This window comes from Solanum lycopersicum, chromosome 1, assembly GCF_036512215.1.
Source record: "Solanum lycopersicum chromosome 1, SLM_r2.1".
Taxonomy (NCBI): Eukaryota; Viridiplantae; Streptophyta; class Magnoliopsida; order Solanales; family Solanaceae; genus Solanum; species Solanum lycopersicum.
This window is the reverse complement of record NC_090800.1, coordinates 78,083,832-78,109,810: the sequence shown is the minus strand read 5'-3', so window position 1 is coordinate 78,109,810 and position 25,979 is coordinate 78,083,832. Positions and strand designations below refer to the sequence as shown.

At 34.6% G+C, this 25,979-nt stretch overlaps 2 protein-coding genes across 2 annotated transcripts in view; both read left to right on the top strand.

The window, feature by feature from the left end:
* LOC112941618 (uncharacterized) overlaps window positions 1-19,301 on the top strand; it is a 45,926-nt gene extending 26,625 nt beyond the window's left edge. The window contains exons 14-20 of the mRNA XM_069294927.1: window positions 1,758-1,799; window positions 1,876-2,076; window positions 2,204-2,330; window positions 4,221-4,322; window positions 9,837-9,907; window positions 18,373-18,448; window positions 18,530-19,301. Coding sequence (XP_069151028.1) covers window positions 1,758-1,799; window positions 1,876-2,076; window positions 2,204-2,330; window positions 4,221-4,322; window positions 9,837-9,907; window positions 18,373-18,448; window positions 18,530-19,189 — 1,279 coding nt within the window. The 3' untranslated portion in view covers window positions 19,190-19,301. The remainder of the gene's footprint in view (window positions 1-1,757; window positions 1,800-1,875; window positions 2,077-2,203; window positions 2,331-4,220; window positions 4,323-9,836; window positions 9,908-18,372; window positions 18,449-18,529) is intronic.
* Window positions 19,302-19,642: 341 nt separating this feature from the next.
* LOC138347208 (uncharacterized) lies at window positions 19,643-21,967 on the top strand. Its single transcript, XM_069294921.1, has 5 exons — window positions 19,643-19,693; window positions 19,808-19,858; window positions 20,534-20,690; window positions 20,828-21,095; window positions 21,446-21,967. Exons 1-5 carry the CDS (start codon window positions 19,643-19,645, stop codon window positions 21,576-21,578), a joined length of 660 nt encoding a protein of 219 aa, XP_069151022.1. The 3' UTR covers window positions 21,579-21,967.
* The last annotated feature ends 4,012 nt before the right edge of the window (window positions 21,968-25,979 follow it).

Genomic DNA, 25,979 nt, shown 5'->3' with positions numbered 1-25,979 from the left:
TTATTATTATTATTACTATTATTATTATTATTAGTATTATTATTACCATGAAAAAAGATAATGTGACAGGACATTCCATGCATTAAGAAAGAGAAACATGTTTTTATTGTATCAAATGTATTTTCAGAAAAATAAAAATAATTAGATGATATTATTATCCTAAAAAACAAAATTTTATTACTATGTAATTTCCCAAATATAATATTCTTTATCACAAATATCAATTGTAAAATAATTTGAAACTAGAAGAAAAATGCTTATAAGTAGATCTAAATTTTGAGATTGATCATATGTATCTTTATGATTATTCAATAAAAAGATGTTTTTTAGTAATGAAATATTTTATATTCAAATCCCCCGAAAAGAGAAATATCTTTGCTTTTAACTCACTTTTGATTTGATACCTTATTATTAACTTATTTTATCTTAGATGATTTCAATATAAAGAATATATTATGAGTAATAAATTCATGTTTAGAAATTTATTCAGAAAAAGAAAGTAGAAAATAAAATAAAATATATATATATAACCTCACTATTTTATTGGGATCGTCTTCTCCAACTGCCACTGTATTCAGCTCAGAAGTAAGTGAAGCATCATCTCTCTGTTTCCATGTAAACCCCTAAATCCAATTTTAATCTTTTGTACATATGCTGGGTTTTATATTATTCATTCTTCTTAGTTAAATATATTAATATTGTGCTTTGCCCTTTTTAATTTCATATTAGCTGTTCTTGTTTCGTTCTTGAGTTACCTAATTTATTAATATTGTGTTTTTCCCTTTTTTATTTAATGCTAGTTTTGCTTGTTTCGTTCTTGAGTTACCTAATGTCGTTTATTGTAATGGAAATTTTGGTGGAAATATGGAGAAAACTTAAAAAGATCGAATTTTTATGGGTTCTTTTTCTCTTTCTCTAGCAATTCGTGAACTATCCCATCTCCTTTGTCATTATCTGAATGAGCATGAGTTGTAGAACGTTTTAACATTCATACTTTAAACTTGGTTTTGATTTAAATATTCTGTGATCTACACTATCTAATTATACCATGTTTAAATATTCTTTATCTACATTATTTAATTAGTTACCATAATTAATGAACTCCATTTCCAGTTCAATGACGTCACTTTAAATGGGATAACTGTATATGCCTAGTGGACTATTGTGAAATTTTTTTGGGATGGTTAAAATAGAGAATGTCAATAATTTGCTTATAAACAATATTTTATTATCATAGAGGATTCAAATAGTTAACCTTGACAAGCTTAGGGTTGAGATGTAGTTCCACGTTGATTGATAATAATAATTGATTAGCTAAAACAACACCAAGTGAGTCCTTGTTATCAAGAAGGCTATAAATGATCAAAGCTCTCTTGTATCCGTGTCCGAGTCAAGTAAATCCATCATAGCATCTATATCAATTTAGTTTTTTCAGATTGCCCCGAAAAGCTAATGAGTTTAAACATTTGTATTTTAAACGTTGAAGTGCATCATTCTGCCTTCTAAGCGTCTAGAACTTTTTTCTTACCCGCAAGATAAATGCCGGAATTGTACTTCAAATGTTTTAGTTATCTTTGGAGCTTCTCTTCTTTCTAACTTGTGAGGGTGGATTTTCCAGTCTTCTAGGCAATACCTACATCACCTGTAAAATAAATAAAATTGTTCAGTTAGTTGAGCTTGTGTTCTAACTTTCTAGTTCCTGGCAGTTCATCCTTCATCTAATGACCCAAGTATTTTTTGTTTCTATATTGAGCTAGGTGGCTTCAGGTCTTCATTGGTTCAGTTAATTATCTATTTTGGTAAGTGTTTCAAAGTGCCTCTGTGGGGTATACAGCATGTCCTCTTGTGTGATGCCAACTCCTATCCAATGGGTAGGTTCATAAAAGAGCAGCCTACTCTGGACTTTGAGGGAAGAAGAAATCAACGGGACATTGTCTTCTGTTATTCTCAAGAACCCGTGGCAGATTGTCATCAGACTTCTTTTATGGAAGTTCATGCAAGACATTGTGTGCTTATCATGAAAACTCCACTCTACTTCTCTAATGGGGCAGAGCACTATTCTCCTCCTTGGTTCAGGTGCGTGCATACATTCAAGTCTAATTTTCTCTCTCTACATGGTTAATTAGCTCCATATTATTTTTTTCACTTAAAAGTATTAATAAAAAATGCTCCCTAATATATACACGCCTTTGTATTTAAACAGTGTTGCTCCCATGATGAAATGGACTGATAACCAATACAGAACTTTGGCCTGTCTCATCTTAAGGAAGACGTGGCTCTACCCAGAAATGCTTGCTGACGAAACAACTGTCTACCAGTCTGGCAATTTGGTAAAGTTCTGTTGCATGGAGTAAGACTAGTGCTCTTGTACCAACTATAAATACCCTTTTGTTTCTTACTGATAACTAGAGCTAAGAAAAGAGAAGAGAATCATGCGAGTAATCCTTTGTTCTTATACTAGACAAAACAAAATGGTAAAGAAATCAAAATTTACTATGCTATATAGTATATAAACGCTTACAATTACCAAAGATTTAAACTCGTATATGATAATTTAAATCAATTATACCGGTTGATTTTTTCTCTGAATGTGCATAAATCAAAATATCCTATGATTTTATTTTTCCCATTTGTTTTAAGTCATGTGGTGACCAATGTTACTTTCTTTAATCTTCATCCTCTTGCTGCCAGCCCCAATTTTCATGATAATGTCTATGTGGTTATATGGGGAAAATGTGCTAAAAGTGCCTTAAAGGTTTCCAATTAAAAAAATAGGACAATATGGCTCCTTTACTTTTTTTTTTACTTTTTTTTATTTTTAATATTAAAAGGAGTAAACTAAGAACATCCTTCGTTGTTGTCTGGACAACTACTAAAGTTGTTTTGACAACTACAGAAGTTTTTGGACAATTAAAGAAGTTGTCCTCACAACTACGAGACAGCTGTTGGACTAAAGTGTAACAGTTAAAAGTTTTGGACTATTGAGAAAATATATTTTAACCTAATTTACACTACGTCACTTCTACGTAATTTTTAAATCTTGAAGGACTCCTACCTGATTGACTAATTAGTTTGTCCTTTTAATAGACCTTCCCGGGTTATATGCCTACTTTCTACATGATCTAAACCGACCTTCTACGAAGAGAAGCTTACAGTTAACACTTCTATAGATGGCACCTGACACTTGTATTTGATTTTCTAAATTGGTGAATCATACTGTTTTTATATCAATTACTATAGGCTCTTTGGGTTGTCTTTCAAGGGTCAAGTTAACCAAATTTGTTAGTTATTTTCATTTCCCTAAACTAAAACCCTTGTCCCTGTTAGATGGTTTCCTAGAAAAGGAATATTTATTTCGTTGGTGTAAAATACTTAGCAAAGAAGGGAACCTAGATGATATATTATTGTAACATGGGTAGATCTGCAAAAAGAACTGCACCCAAGGGTGTGACCTAGTGGTCAAAGAAGTGGTTGAGAACCCTGAGCTATCTTGTTCAAAACACAGTGGAGACAAGAAAAACTAGATGATCCTTCCCATCTGTCCTAGCCTTGGTGGACAGAGTTACCTGCTGCTGATGAGAGGTGACAGATTTCTCATTGAATTAGTCGAGGTCCATGAAAGCTGGTACGGACACCTCGGTCATCAAAAGTTCAAAGAAGAAAAAAAATAAAATCTCATAGAGGAATTTTCTTGCACTGATATGTTATTGCACTTGCGGCTTGGACCTTTAAGAGCAGTTTGTCACTCTCCAATGCTTGTTTGTTTGTATCGTGCAGTGAGATTTGACATTCATGGGATTTTTCTAATATACTGGGATAAATACTAGGCATATGTCCCTAAGCAATATCCTATAGTGCTTCAAATTGGGGAAAATAATTTGGAGATCTTAACTAATGCGACACAACTGGCAATTTCATATGGCTTTGATGAAACTAATTTTAAGTCCGTTCTGCTTTTCCCATCTTAAAATATGCGTTTCTAGCTTTTATTCAGACCCAAAACTGATGCTTTTTTTTTTTTTGAAATTGATAAAAAGAATTTATCAGTTTTTGGGTTATAAAAAACTGACTTTTTCTCTAGCCCCTGAGTAGCATGATATTGGTGTTTTGGTGTGTGCCTCATGCTTGATCCAAAGGTTCAGATTTGTTTGCTTGATACATCAAATATATTATTTATCTATATACTTGCTCTGATATATTCACAACTTCTTCAAGGAAAGTTTGTAGCTGAGGCCATGTGCATAATTGCTGCAAATACAAATGTTCTCGTGAGTTTCAAATGCAGAATTGGAATTAATGAGCATGTTCATACTGTGAACTATGTAAGGTTTTCAAACTTTCCCTTCCTCTCAGGAAATGAGCATCAAAAATCAATTCTTCAATGATCAATCTCTTGATTTTTACTTGTTCCTTTCTTTTGTCTTGTAAGTTAGAACTCCATTTTTATGTCCCAGCCTTGCTTCAAGGAAATCATCAAAATTGAGCTCCTTTAGTTTCTTTATAATATATTTCCAAGCAGGACTTTGCTGACCTTGTAACTGCTTGGACTTTATAGTAGATCTTAGGCAGCTGACAAGAACTTGCAACTATGAACTAGAAGAATATTCATGACCACTTGACTCGTAGTATTAGCCATGTCCCAAAAAGCCCAAATATTTGTGGGAATTTGAAAACATTTAAAAACCAGATTTTCTAAATCTGACCAAATTTTATGGTCAAATAAATCAATAAAATGTACTCACAATGACCATATGTATTTTTCTGGAAGTTTCTCTTCTCCTAATAAAACTTTCATCTTTATTGAATTTTTGACATTTTTTCACTTCGATACGAACAATCATGGATTCGATCAACATTTTGAAAACTTCAATGGGCCAAATGTGATTTTTTCCTCACCTTGTAAACAAACCACTGAAACCCCAAACACCCACAAACATCACAATCACAAGTAACGCCCCCAACACTTCCTCTCTTTTTCTCTCTCTCTTTTCCCCCAAAGGGTTTTTCCCAATTTGAAATCTTCAAAAATTCCTCATACAACAAGATCTTTATCTTGGGTATGGCCTTTCACACAGCGTGCCCATTTACCTGGTACTATGTTCTTTTATTTTTGTATTATTTGTGTATAGTTTTGTTTATTCTCTCCTTTTTTTTATTATTAGTGTTCTAGACCAAGGATGCCAAATGGGTTTCTTTGTCTTATGGTTCGTAGTTGTTTACTGATGTTATATTTATACCATCCAGCGTTTTTGGGTGTGGGATTCGGCTATTTTTTTCGTATAGCTGGAGGATCTGCTATCTTTCTCTTTATGGATGGACGCGACATTGCTTTCTCCATTTTGTGATCTGTTAGAAGGGAAGAGCTAAATGTGGGAATTGGGTGGTTCTGAGATTTTGGATATCCAGAATATGATTAAGATAGTAAGCAATGGAAAAAATAGGAGAAGTTATTTAAGAGCTATTTAATTTTGGTGGAAGCTGGAAAGGGTAGATTATATGGAGAAAACTCAAAAAGATCGAATTTTTATGGGTTCTTTTTCTCTTTCTCGAGCAATTCGTGAACTATCCCATCTCCTTTGTCATTATCTGAATGAGCATGAGTTGTAGAACGTTTAACATTCAAATTTCAAACTTGGTTTTGATTTAAATATTCTGTGATCTACACTATCTAATTATACCATGTTTAAATACTCTCATATCTACATTATTTAATCAGTTACCATAATTAATGAACTCCATTTCCAGTTCAATGACGTCACTTTAAATGGGATAACTGTATATGACTGGTGGAATATTGTGAAATTTTTTGGGATGGTTAAAATAGAGAATGTCAATTATTTGCTTATAAACAATATTTTATTATCATAGAGGATTCAAATAGCTAACCTTGACAAGCTTAGGGTTGAGATGTAGTTCCTCGTTGATTGATAATAATATTGATTAACTAAAACACACCAGGTGAGTCCTGGTTATCAAGAAGGCTGTAAATGATCAAATCTCTCTCGTATCCATGCCCGAGCCAAGGAGATCCATCATAGCATCTATATCAATTTAGTTTTTTCAGATTGCTCCGAAAAGCTAATGAGTTTAAACATTTGTATTTTAAATGTTGAAGTGCATCATTCTGCCTTCTAAGCGTCTAGAGCTTTTTTCTTACCCGCAAGATAAATGCTGGAATCGTACTTCAAATGTTTTAGTTGTCTTTGGAGCTTCTCTTTCTAACTTGTGAGGGTGGATTTTCCAGTCTTCTAGGCAATACCTACAGCACCTGTAAAATAAATAAAATTATTCAGTTAGTAGAGCCTGTGTTTTAACTTTCTAGTTCCTAGCAGTTCATCCTTCATCTAATGACCCGAGTTTTTTTTTTTTTTTTGTTTCTATAGTGAGCTAGGTGGCTTCAGGTCTTTATTGGTTCAGTTAATTATCTATTTTGGTAAATGTTTCAAAGTGCCTCTGTGGCTAGTATATAGTATGTCCTCTTGTGTGATGCCAATTCCTATCCAATGGGTAGGTTCATAAAAGAGCAGCCTGCGCTGGACTTTGAGGGAGGCAGAAATCAATGGAAGATTGTCTTCTGTTATTCTCAGAACCCTTGGCAGATTGTCATGAGACTTCTTTTTTATGGAAGTTCAAGCAAGACATTCTGTGCTTATCATCAAAACTCCACTCTACTTCTCTAATTTTGGCAGAGCACTATTCTCCTCCTTGGTTCAGGTGCGTGCATACATTTCAAGTCTAATTTTCTCTCTTTACATGGTTAATAAGCTCCATATTAATTTTTTACTTGAAAGTACTAATAATAAATGCTCCCTAATATTTATAAGCCTCTGTATTTAAACAGTGATGCTCCCATGATGAAATGGACTGATAACCATTATAGAACTTTGGCCCGTCTCATCTGAAGGAAGACGTGGCTATTCCCAGAAATGTTTGGTGACGAAACAACTGTCTACCAGTCTGGCAATTTGGTAAAGTTCTGCTGCATGGAATAAGAATCTTGTGCTTTTGTACCCAACTATAAAATACCCTTTTGTTTCTTACTGATAACTAGAGCTAAAAAAAAAGAAGAGAATCATGCGAGTCAATCCTTTGTTCTTATACTAGACAAAACGAAATGAGAAAGAAATCAACATTTACTGGGCTATATAGTATATAAAAGCTTACAATTACCGAAGATTTTAACTCATATATGATAATTTAGTCAATTGTACCGGTTGATTTTTTCGCTGAATGTGCATAAATTAAACTTGATCCTCTTGCTGCCAGCCCCAATTTTCATGATAAAAGGAAAATATTTTAGAAAATGTCTATGTGGTTATATGGGAAAAATGTGCTAAAAGCGCCTTAAAGGTTTCCAATTAATAAAATAGGACAAGTGGGCTCCTTTACTTTTTTTTTTTTGAACTTTTCTTTATTATTAATAGAAGGAGTAAACTAAGAACATCCTTCGTTGTTGTTGTCTGGACAACTTTGGAAGTTGTCGGACAACTAAAGAAGTTGTCCCCACAACTACAACAGTTGTTGGACTAAAGTGTAAAAATTAAAAGTTTGGGACTATTGAAAAGATATATTTTAACCTAATTTATACTATTTGTCACTTCTACCTATTTTTTAAAACCTGAAGGACTCCTACCTAATTGACTAATTAGTTTGTCCCTTTTAGTAGACCTTCTTGGTTATATGCCTACTTATGACATGATATAAACCAACCTTCTACAAAGAGAAGCTCACATCTAACAATTCTATTGATGGCACCTGACACTTGTATTTGATTTTCTAAATTGATGAATCGTACAGTTTTTATATCAATTACTATTTTGGGTTGTCTTTGAAGGGTCGAGTTAACCAAATTTATTGGATATTGTTAAAGAATGACAAAAGTCCCACATCGATGGTTAATGAGATGAGTTGACTCCTTATAAGGCTTGGACAATCCTTCTCCCTTGAAGCTAGCTTTTGGGATGTGAGTTAGGCCTAAGACCTAATTTCACATGGTATCAGAGCAGGACCCGTCTCACTCGATTTTGAGGCCCCCAAAATCAAAATCGCACCAGATGCTAAGCACTGGCGCGAGGTAGGATGTTAAAGAATGACAAAGGTTTCACATCGGTGGTTAATGAGATGGGTGGACTCCTTATAAGACTTAGACAATTCTCTTCCCTTTGAGCTAGCTTTTGGGGTGTGAGTTAGGCCTAAGACCTAATTTCACATGGTATCAGAGCAGGGCCTGTCTCACCCGATGTTGGAACCCTCAAAACTAAAATTGTGCACGCACCAGATGCTAAGCACTGGGCTTGAGTTGAGGTGTTAAAGAATGACAAAAGTCCTACATCTGCAGTTAATGTAATAGGTGGACTCCTTATAAGGCTTGGACAATCCTCCTCTCTTTAAGCTAGCTTTTGTGGTGTGAGTTAGGCCTAAAATCTAATTTCACATGGTATTAGAGTAGGGCCCGTCTCACCCGATATTGGGACCCCCGAAATTAAAATTGTCCACTCACCAAATGCTGAGCACTAGCGTGAGGTGGGGTGTTAAAGGATGACAAAAGTCTCATTGATTGTTAATGAAATGGGTGAACTTTTTATTAGGTTTGGACAATCTTCCTCCCTTTGAGCTAACTTTGCGGTGTGAGTTAGGCCTAAGATCTAATTTCACATGGTACCATAGCAGGGCCCGTCTCACCCGATGTGGGACCCCCTATATCAAAAATTGTCCACGCACCAGATTTTAAGATTGGGCGTGAGGTGGGGTATTAAAGAATGACAAAAGTCCCACATCGGTGGTTAATGAGATGGGTGGACTCCTTATACGGCTTAGACCATCATCCTCCCTTTGAGCAAACTTTTGGGTGTGAGTTAGGCCTAAGATCTAATTTCACATCGCTTTGAGCTAGCTTTTGGGGTGTGAGTTGGGTCTTCGTTTCCCTAAACTAAGACCCTTGTCCCTGTTAGATGATTTCCTAGCAAAGGAATATTTATTTCGTTGGTATAAAATACTTAACAAAGAAGGGAACCTATATGATATATTATTGTAACATGGTTAAATCTGCAAAAAGAATTGCACCCAGGGTGTGACATAGTGGTCAAAGAAGTGGTTGAGAACCCTGAGCTATCTTGTTCAAAACACAGTGGAGACAAGAAAAACTAGGTGATCCTTCCCATCTGTTCTAACCTTGGTGGACAGAGTTGCCTGTTGCTGGTGATAGGTGGCAAATTTCTCATTGAATTAGTCAAGGTCCGTGATGGCTGGTTCGGACACCAAGGTCATCAAAAGGTAAAAGAAGAAAAAAATAAAATCTCATAGAGGAATTTTCTTGTACTGATATGTTATTGCGCTTGCGGCTTGGACCTTTAAGAGCAGTTTGTCACTGTCTAATGCTTGTCTGTTTGTATTTTGCAGTAAGATCTGACATTCATGTCATTTTTCTAATATACTGGGATAAATACTAGGCATATGTCCCTAAACAATATCCTATAGTGCTTCAAATTGGGGAAAATAATTTGGAGATCTTAACGAAAGTAACACAACTGGCAACTTCATATGGCTTGAAACTAATTTTAAGTCCATTCTGCTTTTCCTATCTAAAAATATGCGTTTCTTGCTTTTATTTAGACCCAAAACTGGTACCTTTTTTTTTTTGAAATCGATAAAAACAAGTATCAGTTTTGGGTCTGAAAAACTGATACTTTTTCTCTAGACCCTGAGTAGCGTGATATGGGTGTTTTGGTGTGTGCCTCATGCTTCATCCAAAGGTTCAGATTTGTTTGCTTGATACATCAAATATATTATTTATCTATATACTTGCTCTGATATATTTACAACTTCTACAAGGGAAGTTTGTTGTGGAGGCCATGTGCATAATTGCTGCAAATACAAATGTTCCCGTGAGTATGCAGAATTGGACTTGGTGAGCATGATTCATACTGTGAACTATGTAAGATATTCAAATTTTCCCTTCCTCAAAGGAAATGAGCATCAAAAATCAATTCTTCAATGATCAATCTCTTGATTTTTACTTGTTCTCTTTCTTTTGTCTTGTAAGTTACAACTCCATTTTTATGTCCCAGCCTTGCTTCAAGGAAATCATCAAAATTGAGCTCCTATATTTCCAAGGAGGACTATGCTGACCTTGTAATTGCTTGGACTTTATAGTAGATCTTAGACAGCTGACAAGAACTTGTAACTATGAACTAGAAGCAAATTCATGACCACTTGACTCGTAGTATTAGCCATGTCACAAAAAGCCCAAAAATTGGTGGGAACGTGAAAATATTTTAAAGCCAGATTTTCTAAATCTGATCAAATTTATGGTCAAATAAATCATGAAAATGTACTCACAATGACCATATGTATTTTTCTGGAAGTTTCTCCTCTCCTAATAAAACTTTTTCCTTTTTTGAATTTATGACCTTTTTTCATTTTAAAACAAACAATCATGGATTGTATAAGCACTTTGAAAACTTCAATGGGCCAAATGTGAATTTTGCCTCACCTTATAAACAAACGTGTGTAACCCCAAACACCCACAAACATTACAATCACAAGTAACGCCCCCTCCACTTCCTCTCTTTCTCTCTTTCTTTTCCCTTCAAAGGGGTTTTTCCCAATTTGAACTCTTCAAAAATTCCTCATACACCAAGATCTGTATCTTGGGTATGGCCTTTCACACAGCGTGCCCAGTTACCTGGTACTACATTCTTTTATTTTTGTATTATTTGTTTATATTTTTTTTTATTTTCTCTTCTTCTTTTTTTCTTTTTATCATCACTCTTCTATCTACTCTCTCTTATCTAAACCAAAGATGCCAAATGGGTTTCTTCGTCTGATGGTTCAAAGTTGTTTATTGGTGTTATTTTTATAAACCATCCAGAATGAGAAAGTGTTTCACCTATAGTTTTAGGTAATGTGGGTTAGTATTTCAATTGGATCGTATACCTTTTTGAAGTGCAAGTCGTTGGCTAGAAGGAGGCAAGTCCCCGGTAGGAGTAAGGCCTGGCACATGACATGAATCATCTGTGACTAGGGTTGGACGTGGACGGCGATGATAAGTTAGTAGTGGCGACACTACAACTAGAAATGTAGAAGTAAACGTAGATTCCTCAAAGGTTGGCACGGGTAAAACCTGAGGTATGGGTAAGACCATAGATACATCAAGATGATCAGAAGATGTATAGTAAGGTTGAGACTCAAAAAATATAACATCAGCGGACATAAGGTATCGATGAAAATCATGTGAATTACAACGATACCCTTTTTGAACTCTATAGTAACCAAGAAAGACACTTTTGAGGGCACGAGGAGCTAATTTATCTTTCCCTGGGGCTAAATTATGAACAAAGCATGTGCTCCCAAAGACACGAGGGGGGATAGGATAAAGATGTGACTAAGGAAACAGTATGGAATGTGGAACCTGATTCTGAATAGAAGAAGAGTGCATCCTGTTAATTAAATAACAAGATGAAAGGACTGCATCGCCCCAAAAATGCAGTGGACATGGGATTCAATTAGGAGAGTGCGAGCAGTCTTTATGAGATACCTATAATTTCTTTTTGCGACACCATTTTGCTGAGGAGTGTATAGATAAGATGTTTGGTGAATAATTCCTTCCTGAGACATAAATTCTTGAAACTAGGATGATAAGTATTCTAAGGCATTATCACTATGAAAAGTACGAATAGAAACACCAAACTGATTTTGTATTTCAGCAAAGAAACCTTTGAATATAGAAAATAACTCAGAACAATCTTTCATTAAGAAAACCCAAGTGCACTTGAATAATCATCGATGAAACTAACAAAATCCTTAGGTGGAACTGACTCTACTAGGACCGCAAAATATTAGAATGAATTAATGAAAAAATAGACTCTAAACGATCCTCAATACTACGTGAAAATGTAGCACGAGTGTTTTTCCACGTTGACACCACTCACAATCTAATATGGATAAACTAGACAAACTAGGCACCATCTTTTGCGTTTTGGATAGACTTGGATGTCCCAAACGTTTGTAAATTAGATCTGGGGAATCAGTAATGGAGCATGATGTTAAGGAATTGGAAGAGGTAAGATAGTAACGGCCTTGTTAACATGTCCTGTTACCAATCGTCTGTCGTGTGTTGTAGGGCTTTCGTCAAACGACAGACCGATGTTAGATTAAAAAGAGAACCAAGGACATAAAGGACAAAGTCTAGGGCGACAGAAGATACGGGTTTGGCTTTTCCAACCCCTTTTGGTTTTGTTTAGATCACATTGGCTAAAGTAATAGCTGGAAGAGATTGTTAATAAACAATATCATACAAAAGTGATTTATTACCAGAGATTTGATCAAAAGCCCCCTAGTCTATGACCCATGATCCAAGGGTGCTACTGTGACGCACAAGTAAAAGAATTATCCGCAACAGAAACATCAGGTTAGGCAATCGAAACTACTTGTGGAGACGTTTGTTTACTTGTGCGTTTTCGAAGGAATTCATTATGTTCCTTTAAAACAATAGGATCATAATTGGGTGGTGCACCATGCAAAATATAATATATGTCACGAGTGTGTTCAAGTTTATGACAATGACTATACTTGGATCGAAATTTTCCAAAACGTTCTCTCCCTCGTCTATTCTCCATAGATTGGTATGTACGCTGGAAACTGTCGGAAAATGCTACACTAGTCTGAAAATATTTGAAGCTGCTGGAATCTACCCATAGTGGCCTGAAACTTCTGATTTTGCTAGGATATTGCCGGAAACTGCCCTACAGTAATCTGATTTCGCCGGAAACTGCGTGAGAATCACTGGAACCCTAATTTCGGTGATCGGATCTGGATAAAACTATATGGGTCTGATTGGAACAGCCCTCACGCGCTGATGCGTGAACCATATCTCATCGGAAATTACAACCTTCGATCGGCGCGTGAGAGCACCTGGGTTGATATTTTCCGCTGATTTTGGTTGGGGTTTGGTCGTGGGGAGCTATCTGAGCCTTGTGGTGGTGTTGATTTTACCACAACACCGACATAAAGAAAAAAAAATAAAAAATAAAAGACAGGAATATGTGCAAACTGGACATAGAAAAGGCATATGACCATGTGAACTGGAAGTTTTTTTGAAGATGTTTGCATGTATGGGTTTTGGAAGGAGGTGGATTCAGTGGATCAAGTAATGCATCTCTACTGTCAGATTCTCAGTCCTTTATAAATGGTGCACCAGAAGGTTTTTCCCCTGCTTAGAGGGGACACTAAAAGGTGTCTGAGGAAGGGAGATCCCCTATCTCCTTTCCTTTTTATCATTGTTATGGAGGGCCTAAATAACATGATAAAGGTGGCCAGAGAAAACAAATGCCTCAAGGGTTTTGAGGTAGCCAAAACTCAAACCTCAATATCAAATGGCAACATGGAAGTCACCCATTTATGGTATGCAAATGACACCTTAATATTTTTTGATGCTAATGAGCTATAACTATAGGTTTTAAGATCAATCTTGGTGCTATTTGAAGGAGTCTCATGTTTGCATATCAACTGGAGAAAGAGTCAGTTGTATCCTATTAATAATGTCTCTAATATGGAGGAACTATCTTGGATTTTGGGAGGGAAAGTAGGTCTTAACCTACCATTTATCTGGGCATGCCCTTAGGTGCCAAATCAAAGGCTTTGAACATATGGAACCAAGTGATTTGAAAGTGTGAGAAAAAGCTTACCAGATGGAAATCTCAATATATTTTTTTTGTGAGGCAGAGTCACTGTCATTAATTCAATTTTGGATGTCTTACCTACTTACATGATGTCCATCTTCCCTATTCCTAACGGGGTGATACAAAGACTTGATAAAATAGGAGGGATTTCTTATGGAAAGGGACAAAGGAAAATGATTCCACTGTCAAACATTTTGTCAGGTGTTACAAGTTTCTCTGGGGGACGAAACATGGGGGTCTTAGTGTAAGGAATTTAAAAAAGTAGAGCAAAGCCCTTAGACTAAAGTGGTTAGGGAGGTATTATTAAGAGCCTCAACTATTATGGGAAAAAGTGATTCTAGCAAAATATGGATAGGAGAACAAGTGGATGACAAAGGAGGTCCTTACACAATATGGGGTAAGCCTATGGAAGTCCATCAGAATCTTGTGGCCTCTCTTGAAGATCAATACGACCATCAGGGTAGGAAATGACATCAATACTTCATTTTGGGAGGATAAATGGTTGGGCAACTTTAGCTTGAAAAGTATCCTTCCAGAGATGCATGACTTGGCAGTGAATAAATAAGGGAGTGTAGTTGAGGTTTGGACACAGCATGGATGGAATTTCCAGTTCAGAAGGAATTTCAATGTTGGTAAAATCAAGACCGTGACTGATTTTTTTGGAAGGCTGGAAGCTTTTACAGAAACAAGGATGAACATGATAGCTTATGGAGCATAAATAACAAAGGCACATTCAAGGTAAACTCTGCATATAAGTTGCTAAATCAAGATGGACAACAACCTTTTCTTTAGCATTCGAAGCAGATTTGGAAACCTAAAATCCTTTCAAGGTGTCATGTTTCACTTGGCTTATGGCAAGAGAAGCAATTTTAACATATGAAAATCTTAAGAAAAGGAAGTTCTCCATGTGTTCAAAATGCTATTTATGTGGGAAGAAGTTGAGACGGTCAATCATTTGTTTCTCTAGTGCAGAATAACATCCCAGCTATGGAGAATTTTCATTAGGCTCAGGGGTTTTGCTTGGGCTATGCCTAACAAAATTACGCATCTTTTATACAGTTGGGAGAAGTGGGGGCGGGAGCTGCAGATAGAGATAGATGGAGGATTGTCCCAGTTTGTATTTGGTGGATTGTTTGGAAAGAAAGAAATGCTGGATTTTTTGAGAGTAAGACTTGTGATCTTCAAATGATCAGACTAAGCAAGCAAATGTATTTAGAGGACACCGAATCCATTATAGATATCCTAGGTTCCTGTTAGGGTTCAGTTTTCTTACTTCTTGACAAGCTGTAAATATGGTTTAGTGCAACCCAAGCACTAGTTCAATGAATATACATAATGTTACCTTTTCATTTTTTTATCTAGTAAAAAATCTCGGTTCTATCATATTTACACACCTTAACTCTACGAACGACCTAATATCCCCCACTTTTGTTTGAAGTAAAACATTTCCTAAAAGATGAGCTAGGCCCAAGACTTAACTTTACGTGGTATCATAGCAAAACCAATCTCAAACTTTACGTGGTATCATAGCAAAACCAATCTCACTCAATGTTACCCCAAATTAAAATCCACATGTTCAACACTGGGGTGAAGAATGATTAAATTCCCACATCGGTGGTTAGGTGCGATAGGTGGTCTACTCATAAGTCTTGGACAATTCTCTTGAGCTAGCTTTTGGGGTCTGAGTTAGGCCCAAAACATAATTCAGTATACTTAAATAATATATTTCTTAATTTACATAATTGTTTGTTCGGAAAAGTCACAAGTTACATCATGTGGTTGTCCAAAAAAGTTTTTTACACACTTAAACTTTACTTGCGACCTAAAGCTCCCTAATCTTGTTTGAAGTGGAACTAATATCCTCCTAAAAGGTGATGTGACAAAGAAAGTGTGACCAACTTCTTGAGAGCACGTGAGAAGAGGAAAGAAACACTATAAATGGTTATAACAGTACAGGTGTCATCTTTTTATTAGTTGAAATATAATGGAATAATGCCCAAGTACCCCTTCAACCTATGCCCGAAATCTCAGAGACACACTTATACTATACTTAGATCCTATTACCCCCTTAACTTATTTTATTAATATTTTGTTACCCCTTTTTAGCTTACGTGGCACTGTCTTGTGGGCCCAACGATGGTTGAATTTTTTTTCGAACTAGTGCCATGTAGGCTAAAAAGGGGTAGAAAATTACATATAAAATAAGTTCAGGGGGGTAATAGGACCTTAGTATAGTATAAGTATGTCTCTGGAATTTCGGGCATAGGTTGAGGGAGTACTTGGGTATTTTCCCAAATATAATCAATTATACTTGATTAATATAGTCCTATGAATTGTGGTTTTTTAAGATTCTTTTCCCTTTTTTCTCTTTTCTTCCTTTTCTCTTTCTTTTCGTTTTCCTACACCTTCGGTTTCTTGGTCAACTTAACCCGACATGCACTATCTCCGTTTTCCCCTGCACCATTTTCTTTTCTTCTTTCTTCATCTGTAAATAGTTTTCTTTCTAGGGTTTGATATTGAATGAAATGCTGAAAAGTTCATAGATTTCTTTGAAAGAAAATTTGTCCTTCAGCCATCATGTTTCCTGGCAAGGTGGGTATTCTCTCTTTCTTAAATATTGTTCAAAACAACCTTTTCAGATCTTTATCTTGAAATATCGGATACAAGATACAATAGAGCTGATAAGGCACACATCTTCCATACTTATTCAAGGAGGAAGAAGCAAAGAAAGTTGGGTGAAGATAATGATTTGCATTTTCTCAAATTCCTAGAGGTTCCACCCATGGACATTGAGCGGTTTCTTACAGTTATTAGTAGTAATTCGACAGTTCCTTATGGTTGCTAGAAGTTATCTATCCTTATCCTAAATAGTTATGAAGTAGTTATAGTTATTTATTATATAATAGGAAATGTAGTAAGAAGTAGACATGGTGTAGCATATCTTTTATATGCAGAAAAGGTTGTTCTAAGGAAAACGAGATACTTGTCTGTTTATATTTTTTGTTGTTCTACGAGACACAAGATACTTGTGTCTCTCTTTGTATTTTCTCTTGCTTTTATCCCCTAAAAAACCTCGTTTCTATCAGAAGCTCTTTCAATTATGAGTCATGGTTTTTGTGTGTGGTGCTTCTCATTATTGAACTTCGATGGGAGTTTCTCTTGAAGAAATAATGCATTATTCTAGTCGCCACCAAAGCCACATAGGACTATCTGAATTGATTTGTTTCTGCAGGTTTTTCCTGATTGTGCAATCCAAAGTTGCAATGGAAATTAAAAAATAATATGAAGTAGAAAAAGAAGGAAGAAGAAGGGGAAAATGTGAAAAAATTAAAATAATGACTAATAAGTTGAATTTTTTTAAAATATATATATTATACAGTGTCAGGCGCTTGTATAATAACACTTATACATAAATTTGGTGTTCTCTTGAGAAGGGGGTAATAGTTAATCTTAAAATAAGAATAATGAGTAGGAGGTCACCCGTAAAGTATCAGTATGTAAATGACTTATGTGACCCATATTCACTTGTTCTCTACTTGTGAATGGATAGTGAGAGTCCAAGCTGAAACGCAACGTTGGGTCTGGAACACTTATTCCTGCTGGAACTGTCAAACATATTCTAAATAGACTCAGAAGGAAGAATTGGAAACAGTTTCACAAGGAACTTATCGCTGCATTGTGCGGAGCAATGATATACCATGTTTGGAGAGCAAGGAACTGGAAATTGTTTAAAGGCATCACTATAAATACAGATATGTCTGTGACACAAATTAAGAAGGAATTTGTAGATAGACTTGAGGTAGTTTAACGGTCTAGAAAGGCGAGTAAATATAGAAGTATAGTTGGTTGTTGGAGAGATTTGTGTAATTAGAGTTCCATATGAGGCTTAACTCTCTTAATACCTTTCTTAGAGGGTGATAAGGGGATTGAGTGCTCTTTAGGTGTATTTGGTTTTTTGTTTTGTTAATGGTAATTTACATTGGTTACCAAAAAAAAAAAAATTCCAAATGTTGATTTCAAACTACCACAGTTAAAGTCAGATGACATATTGTGTCGGCTTGTTAGTCTTGCATTGACTAGATGAACTTGGAAATAAATGGCAAATGGATAGATCAATTATATTTGATTCTTTATAGGAAAGTTTTTTTATTATATTTGAGTAATTTCTTTTTGGAGCAATTCAGAAGATTTATGATTATTTCAAATGAAGAATTTGAAAAAATATCCTGAAATAGTTATCGAAATGAATCTTTTTTCTGGAATAATTATTGAAATGAATTAATGAGTACATATAAGATTTAATTGAACAAGAGAAACACTGAACTCAGAACTTTTTTCGCGTTCTTAAACTCGAATTAAGGACAGTGTTTCCAAGAATAGTCTCATCATTCCCAATTGACTTTTATTGTTTCATTGAATGATCGAATGGCATTTTGGGGACTGCTGTTTATGCTGCATTCTGCATGTTAAGATTCAAGTCATTTGACAGGGATCTAGTTTTCATTTCCAGATAGTTCTCTTCTTCCCTTCACTATATAAATATTCTGAATATTTGTGGTCGGCCAATTTGCTCACCTGTCATTCATGCGATATAAAACTGTTAACTTATGCAACTTCGATCGTTCTTCCACTTGAGCTTTGAGAGAGGGACTCCAGTGGATGTTTTAATTTGAAATGGGTATTTGCTTTGCAGTGATGAAAAATATTTGCAGTTTCAAGTGGATGATTTGCCGTATTCATGTCCAACATGCCGCGGAGATAATTATAAGGTGTGTTTACGGCAGTGATTAATTTCACTAGAAAAGTTAATCGAGAACTCAATCCTGATAGTTCTCTTTTGATGTTCTCAGTCGATAAATCTTAACAATGCTGTTCCGGAGCTTTGGAAGAGGAGAGATGTAGCTGATGGGGATTTAATTGCAACTTTGAGGGCAGGAGCTGGGTTGCCTGTTGATGATGAAATATTTTCTATTTCACCCTTTTCAGAGGATGAAAATAGTGCTCCTCTAGTGGATTATCAACATAAACTATCCTTAAAGTTTTCTCCTACTTGTTTAGTTGACAAGTATCCCCAAAAGAGCAAGGAATGTGGAAAAGATTCTGGTGAGGAGAAGGGGTTAGCTGGACAAAATGGACATCCTGATGCTCTATCTGGTGGATATATTGCTGGTGATGTCAAGAATGATGAATTGCAGGCCTATGGTGAACTGAATAACTTTTCTTCTCCTGTTGGTAGCTTAACAGAAGGTATATGTTCATTTAATGAGGCAGGGATCAAATATCACAAATTTATAGATGAGGTTACTGAAAACATGGATAAGAGAACAGTCCAAAGGAATGATAGCAAGCCTCAGCATTTGGATGGGGATGATGTTGGGATTCAAAAAAGCATGCCAAAGATCTCCAAGGGGCCAAATGATAAAAAAAATTCTATGTCGTTTTTGGGTTCTTCTTTCTTTCCATTTTCTAACTTGTATGAATCTTTTTTTAAAACTATGGTTTCTCCGTAGAGTTTGATGACTGTAAATATGCTTTTCTACTTGCTTGCATCGCTTATGACACAAAAGCTACGGTTTTCAAAATTGTTATCTCATCCAGACAAAAGGTTGTGCCATTGACAAAGATGATTATAGTTTTCTTCTGTGCATTATTATTTCTTCGAGATTTTCAACTATGATTGGTAAGGAATTCATGTATAAGTTGTAGTGGTAAGAGAGCATCTCGTGATATGTGGATTAAGATCATGTCATGGGTGAAACCCTTCTGCCAACAAAATCCTGATATTTAAGTGAAGAAGGGTAGATGGGTGTGCTCATTATTCCCACAGTTTTGAACCTTATGTCACTGGCCCTCGAGGATTTTTCGGTTATAAAGAAAGGACATATAAGTTGGCTATGGAATATCATTAAATATTGTGATTCTTGGGTTTCTTTTTGTTAGTAGAAGTCATAAGTATCTCTAATATGCTTGGTTATATAGAAAGGACATATAAATTGGCTAAGGAATATCCTGAAGTACTGTGATTCTTATAAAAGTATCTTTCATGTACGTTCTTGTAATGCATAAGAAATATTTTGTGGATTTAAAACTGATGCTGTATATTTCTTCTCCTTTCCTTGGATAATTAGCTGCTTATTTGCATATTTGGAATGTGTGCTTTGGTCATCAAGTTACCTGATGTTAGTTTGTTTTTTTCTTTCTTTTTGCTTCTTCATGACTTAAGTGGAAATTCTTTGAAAGTAAGGCAATGGGGGATTTCAAGTCACTTTCTCAAAGTTTAACAATTCAATGTTAATATTAATTAAACAATGATAGAAGTGTATGCCAGTAGTTCAAAACATTTTTCTTTTTATGATCTTGACAAATCTTAAAAGAGTAGCACTGATGTTCATCTCACTCACAGACTTCTTCCCTTGTCTCAAGATGCTGAAACTGCTTTTGATGTCTTAATGGATACACTCTGGCATAATTCAGATTCTTTCCTGTGTGAGTACTTGCAGCTGAAGAGTCCGAAAGCTGCTGATGACCCTAAAAAAAATAAAAATAAAAACCTAAACTGATTAAAGTTCATGCTGCATATTGTTATTATTTTCTGATTTTAACACCACCCACACACACTGTCGAAATGGATAGGTGGCAATACTTCTGTTGTTTCCTAATTTTCATTTATAATTTGACTTCTGGATGCACTCTCGCATCTTTTGTTCCCTAAAATTCTTTCAATTCAATATCTAGATTGCTTGATCAAGTCAGCAAAATCTCTTGAGATAGAATAATTAACTTCAATACTCTATACTCCTGTTCTTATATGGTGAAGATTCTCTACTATTTCATATAACTCTTGTATATGGAAGAATTTCACGTTAATAAAATTATTTACCTTATCGAAATATATTCTTGTATGTACTTCTTCAGTTCTTTGTGTATCAGGTAATGAGGATCGGGCTCAGCTGAGAGAAAATGAAAACTCAGAAAGTAATGACACTGCAGCTAAACTTGGTGGTGGAACAGGTAAGATCTGTTGTAACTTGTTTATTTTTTATGTTGGGGCCGGGATAGAAGGTAAGATTGTATTTTTTAGTTTTTGGAGCATATTTTTATTATTCTATTAGTAACTTTTCTTTTGGCTCTCGTTTCTGTGTCAAAAGAAAGTAACTCAATAAAGATTAAGAAAGTTAGCTCAGAAGCTACTCATTTCCCTGCCAAAGTTGGTGGAAGATTTGCCGATGGATCTGGACCTTATTTTCCACTCAAGACTTCTGGTATCTTAGGAAAAAGAAGCCATGACGGAGACGCCAATTCATTTTGGGACAATACAATGGATGACTTCTTGGATGATAACTGGATATTGCAGAAGTTGGGACAAAATGCAAAAGGAAAGAGAGTGGAATTTCATCATCCGTTTGATAATACCTGGTAAGTTTATTGTTACATGAAGCTGACTAATCTGCATACTTAAAATTTATGCAACTTAAATGGAAATGAGTGCTGTGATATTCTGGATTAGTAATCATGATAGCAATGAGTGAAGGGCAATAAATAGAGGCTAGAGCTAGTGAATTGCATTGGAAATTAAGGTATAGTAGGATAAATCAAAGGAACTCATTGTCTATCTATAGTTAGTAGTTTGATTGGGAAGTTTAACTAGCGTGGCTTCCTTGCTGATTCTTAAATATGAAATTGTTCCGAAGAGCATTCATATAAATCTGTACCGCACTTTCCTTGAGGCGTGCTAGTTTGATCTTTCAATTTGTTTTCTTTTTCAGGCATAGAGGGACTGTCGTAGAAGTCTTTGAAGGCTCATCTGTTGTGTCTGTTGCTCTTGATGATGGGAAGACGAAGAACTTGGAACTTGGAAAGCAAGGTTTACGTTTAGTATCTCCGAAGCAAGACTCTTGACTGCTATTAAATTGGTTATTAGATGCAGCGTATTTGCGACTTTGGATGAGAAGAGCATGAGCAACTGCTGAACAGCTCAAGGTTACTGCACCCTGCATTATGTGTTTTCTGCAACTTATCTAACCTTTGGTTTCCATGCAAGGCATTGGTTTGGTTCTGTTATATTGTCACCTTTTGTTTAGTTTATAGATTCTCTTTTCTGGTCAGAGGTTTAACACTGTTTTTGAGCCTTTTGGTGGCACTTCAAATTAATCTTGTTGGGCTTACCGTTTCAATGTAAAATTTCTAGAGATATAGAAGGCTCTGCTGTTACTGGTATTAACTCAGAGTAGATGTCGTCGTTATACTATAATATATATTATAGCCAGCTGAGCTCTTTTCAGTATGAATTGACTGAAATCACCATGATACTACCATAAATTCCATTAGATATAATCAGCTTGAGGCTATTGGGACAATTTTTGTCTAAGGTATGATGGGCCCCTGAGGATACTTATATGAGTAATTTTCATAACGGAGAAGGGTCTAAAATACCCTTATAGTATTAGAATTGATATAAAAATACCCCTCGTTTATCTTTTGGCCTTTAAGGACCTATTTTGCCCTTTTGGCTAACAGATTATTAAGTCAATATATTTAATTATTTCATTTATTACGTGGCATGTTGTAATTGGTTAAAAATTTAATTAATTAAAATCTAATTAATTTGACCCAAACCATCCTATCCACCCGAATCGACCCGACCCATCTTTCAAAATACCAACCCATCCAAATAAAATATCCATTACCCATTTCTTTGAAAAAAAAAAAATCCCCCAACATCATCAGTTCTTGGAGTTCATCTTCTTCATCAGATTTGTTAAGTTTTCTGGGAGGCTTTGCAGGATATCACTCTCATTATCATCATGATTTGTGTTGTTGTCTCCATTAGTGTGGAATTTGCCACGGAAGGCTGGCCAGAAGGAACAATCATAGGAGCACCATATTGTGGTTGTAGAACAAGAGCTGGCATTGTTGGACCATGAGCATAGGATGGGGAAAGCTCAAATGAGTAGTTCGGTAAGATTTTAGCCAAAACAAGCTTTCCTTGAATCATCGAAACATTCATTCCAAGGCATATCCGAGAGCCCCAACCAAATGGGAAGTACATCAAGTCCTTTGATGCTTTTGATACCCCTTCTGAGAGTATACAATCTGATGAAGAAGATGAACTTCAAGAGAGCTCCAAGAACGGATGATGTTGGGTGAATTTTTTTATTTTTTTTAAAAGAAATGGGTAATGGATATTTTATTTGGATGGGTTGGGTATTTTGAAAGATGGGTCGGGTCGATCCGGGTGGATAGGGTGGTTTGGATCAAACTAATTAGATTTTAATTAATTAAATTTTTATCTAATTATAAGATGCCACGTAATAAATGAAATAATTAAATATATTGACTTAATAGTCTGTTAGCCAAAAGGACAAAATAAGTCCCTAAAGTTAACCCCAAGGGTATTTTAAGGCCAAAAGATAAACGAGGGATATTTTTATACCAATTCTAATACTATAAGGGTATTTTAGACCCTTCTCCGTTTTCATAATAGAGGTACTGTAATCCCAGTTACCTTAACTTTGTGATAGTTTGGCTAATTATTAGTAACAAGATATGTGTTGTGTCATTGATGCTTCTTTTTTTAAATTCATGTTGTATAAATATACAACATACTGAAATTAGTAGTAAATCTGTGATGGAACAACTCACGGTTGTATCACTGTATTTGTTTATTAGTTGTCCCTAAATTCAAACTAGAAGGATTTTTAGATTTATCTCACCATAAATTTCAACTGTGTAATTATTATAAACTATGAGAAACTATGTTTAAAAATAGATTTTAAATTATCGAACATAAAAATCATAATTGTATGTTATCGTTTAGTTTGCATATTTAGGCTCCATAACAATTTTTATGTTTGCTATAGAGTTTTTGATTTGTATAATTTGCTACAAACATTCAAGTTTATACAAATTGTTCAGTTTTGTATAAATTTATTTATATATTGTAATCTGTATAATAAGATCTGTATTTGTATAATTATAATTGTATAAGAACGAAAATATATGTATTTGTATTTGTATATATATATTTCTCTCTCGTTTTATACAAACGCAAATACACTTTTATACTTTTGCTTATCGAATGAGTAATTGTATATCGAATCAGATGACGAAAAATGAAATGTTTGCTGTGAATTTCAAATAAAATAAATTATGAATATAACATTTAATTTAAATTAATAATTTATTATTTCATAATATATATAATATATGTTAGCTTTAAATTGATCCAGTTTAAAGCACTTAGACAAGTCTTCGAAGGCTCATCTTTTAGAATTTAGATTATTTTACAATGTAAAAAAAATTAACAATGAAATATTCATTCTCAAATCCTGATTAAGATGATGGCACACGTTTGCTTTGACATTATCTCATTTTGGTACCTGATTATTAATTTTGATGGTGTGTGCAAGATCATCCTACTGTAATGAATTACGGCATCAAATGTATCCAAAACAGTAAATTTAGAGAGAAAATTGTGTATATACATACATTTTCGTTCTCTCTTTTCTCTCCCCTCTCTCAGATTTCACTCGCCACTCTTCAAATTTTGCTTGCTGGTCTCTCTCTCGCCTCTCTCGCTTATGCAAACAAAAATGTATAATTGTGTTTGTTTGTAAAACGAGAAAAAATTATATATACATATGCAAATACATATATCTTTATTGTATATACTTATAATTATACAATACAAATACGAAAAAGGACCTAAATTACCCTCGAAGTAGGGGTGTCAAAGGGTTGGGTTGAATTGGAAATATTAAAATGGTTGAATAGAAATCGGGTTGGGTCTTGACCCGCCAAGTTAACTTTGGGTTCAAATGGGTTGGGCTCAAATGGGCTAAAGAAAGGTTGGGTCTTGACCCACCCAATTTGACCCGATTAATCTCAATAACTTGACATACTGATATTTAACTTTTATAATCACAATTTGAATTTCTGCTCAAGAACTTTTTATTAAAAAAGTTATAAATGGATAGATAAATCTTAAAAGATGTTAAGTAGATTATAATTCATACCTTCAATATAGGAAGCATATCTTATTAAAAAGTTTTAAAACGGGTTGAAATTGGAGATTGAATTGGGCTCAATTGAGAATTCTCTTCAAATGGGTTAAGCTTAAATTGGTTGAGATTGAACCTAATTCAAATTATCTTAAGCACAACCCTTAAAATTCTGGACGGGTTAGGCGGGTTACATATGTATGGGTTTATTTTTGACATCCCTACCTTGAAGTATTGGATTGGTACAAAATCACCTTCCATCCACCTATTGGCTCCAAATTGTCCTTCTCATCCATCTATTGACTCCAAAATACCTTTGTCATTCGCCTTTGAGTTCAAAATTGATCACTTATTTAACGGCTTTAAAATTAAATTGTTTACATATTTTTCAATATACTTGGGCGCTCAACTATTGATTATAATTTAATTTATTAATATAATTTTTAAATCAACCCACTACTCACTCATTATTAACTAAACTCCACCCAAGTAATAAAGCAATTATAATATCAAAATTGTCATAACCACTACAAAACACGACGAAATTATAGATTCCTGAAAATGACATCCAAAATTATTCAAGTCCGAATCGAAGTCCTAATTAAATTTAAGTTGAGCCGCTTATTTAGGAGGACACTTTCAATAAGACGCTCTTTCAACTTTGAATTCGAAATTTATGATTAAAGATAAAAAAGTAGTACATCCCGAATTAATTCATGCATTTTTTTAATATAATTTTATAAATATTTATGATTTGTTTACCTTTAATATATTATTTTTTTTAAAAAAAAGTTATTTATGAAGTAACATCACATAGTTGAGATGAATGAATAATTAAGATGAACATAGTTAGACTTTTAAATTTATCGATAATTTTTATTTAGACACTTGAATGTATGATAATTTACTTCTATATAAATTTTTGCCTTAAATTTTTAAAAACAGTCATATGCAGTATCTTTCCTTTTGTTGCATTAGTAATATGACGGGTTTATTAATTTGGTGGGGTTTAATTAGTAATGAGTATGTAGTAGATTGATTTATAAATTATACTAATAAATTAAACTAACAAATAGTTGAGTGCCACATATTTAAAAATATATATAAATAGTTTAAATGTAAAACCATTATATAAGTTGTCAATTTATGAAGGGTATTTTGGAGCCAATAGATGGATATAGGATAATTTTATACCATTTCCAATATTTTGAGGGTATTCCCGATACAAATATTATCTGTATCTAATTCTCTTTTACCTTTTCTCTTTCTTGCTTTATATAAAAACAAATTATATAATTGA

Coding starts and splice junctions, on each gene's coding strand:
- LOC138347208 (XM_069294921.1), top strand. CDS start 19,643: ATGCTTGGTTATATAGAAAGGACATATAAATTGGCTAAGGAATATCCT. Junction 19,694..19,807: donor TGGCTAAGGAATATCCTGAA/GTACTGTGATTC, acceptor TTGGATAATTAG/CTGCTTATTTGCATATTTGG. Junction 20,691..20,827: donor TAAACTTGGTGGTGGAACAG/GTAAGATCTGTT, acceptor CTGTGTCAAAAG/AAAGTAACTCAATAAAGATT.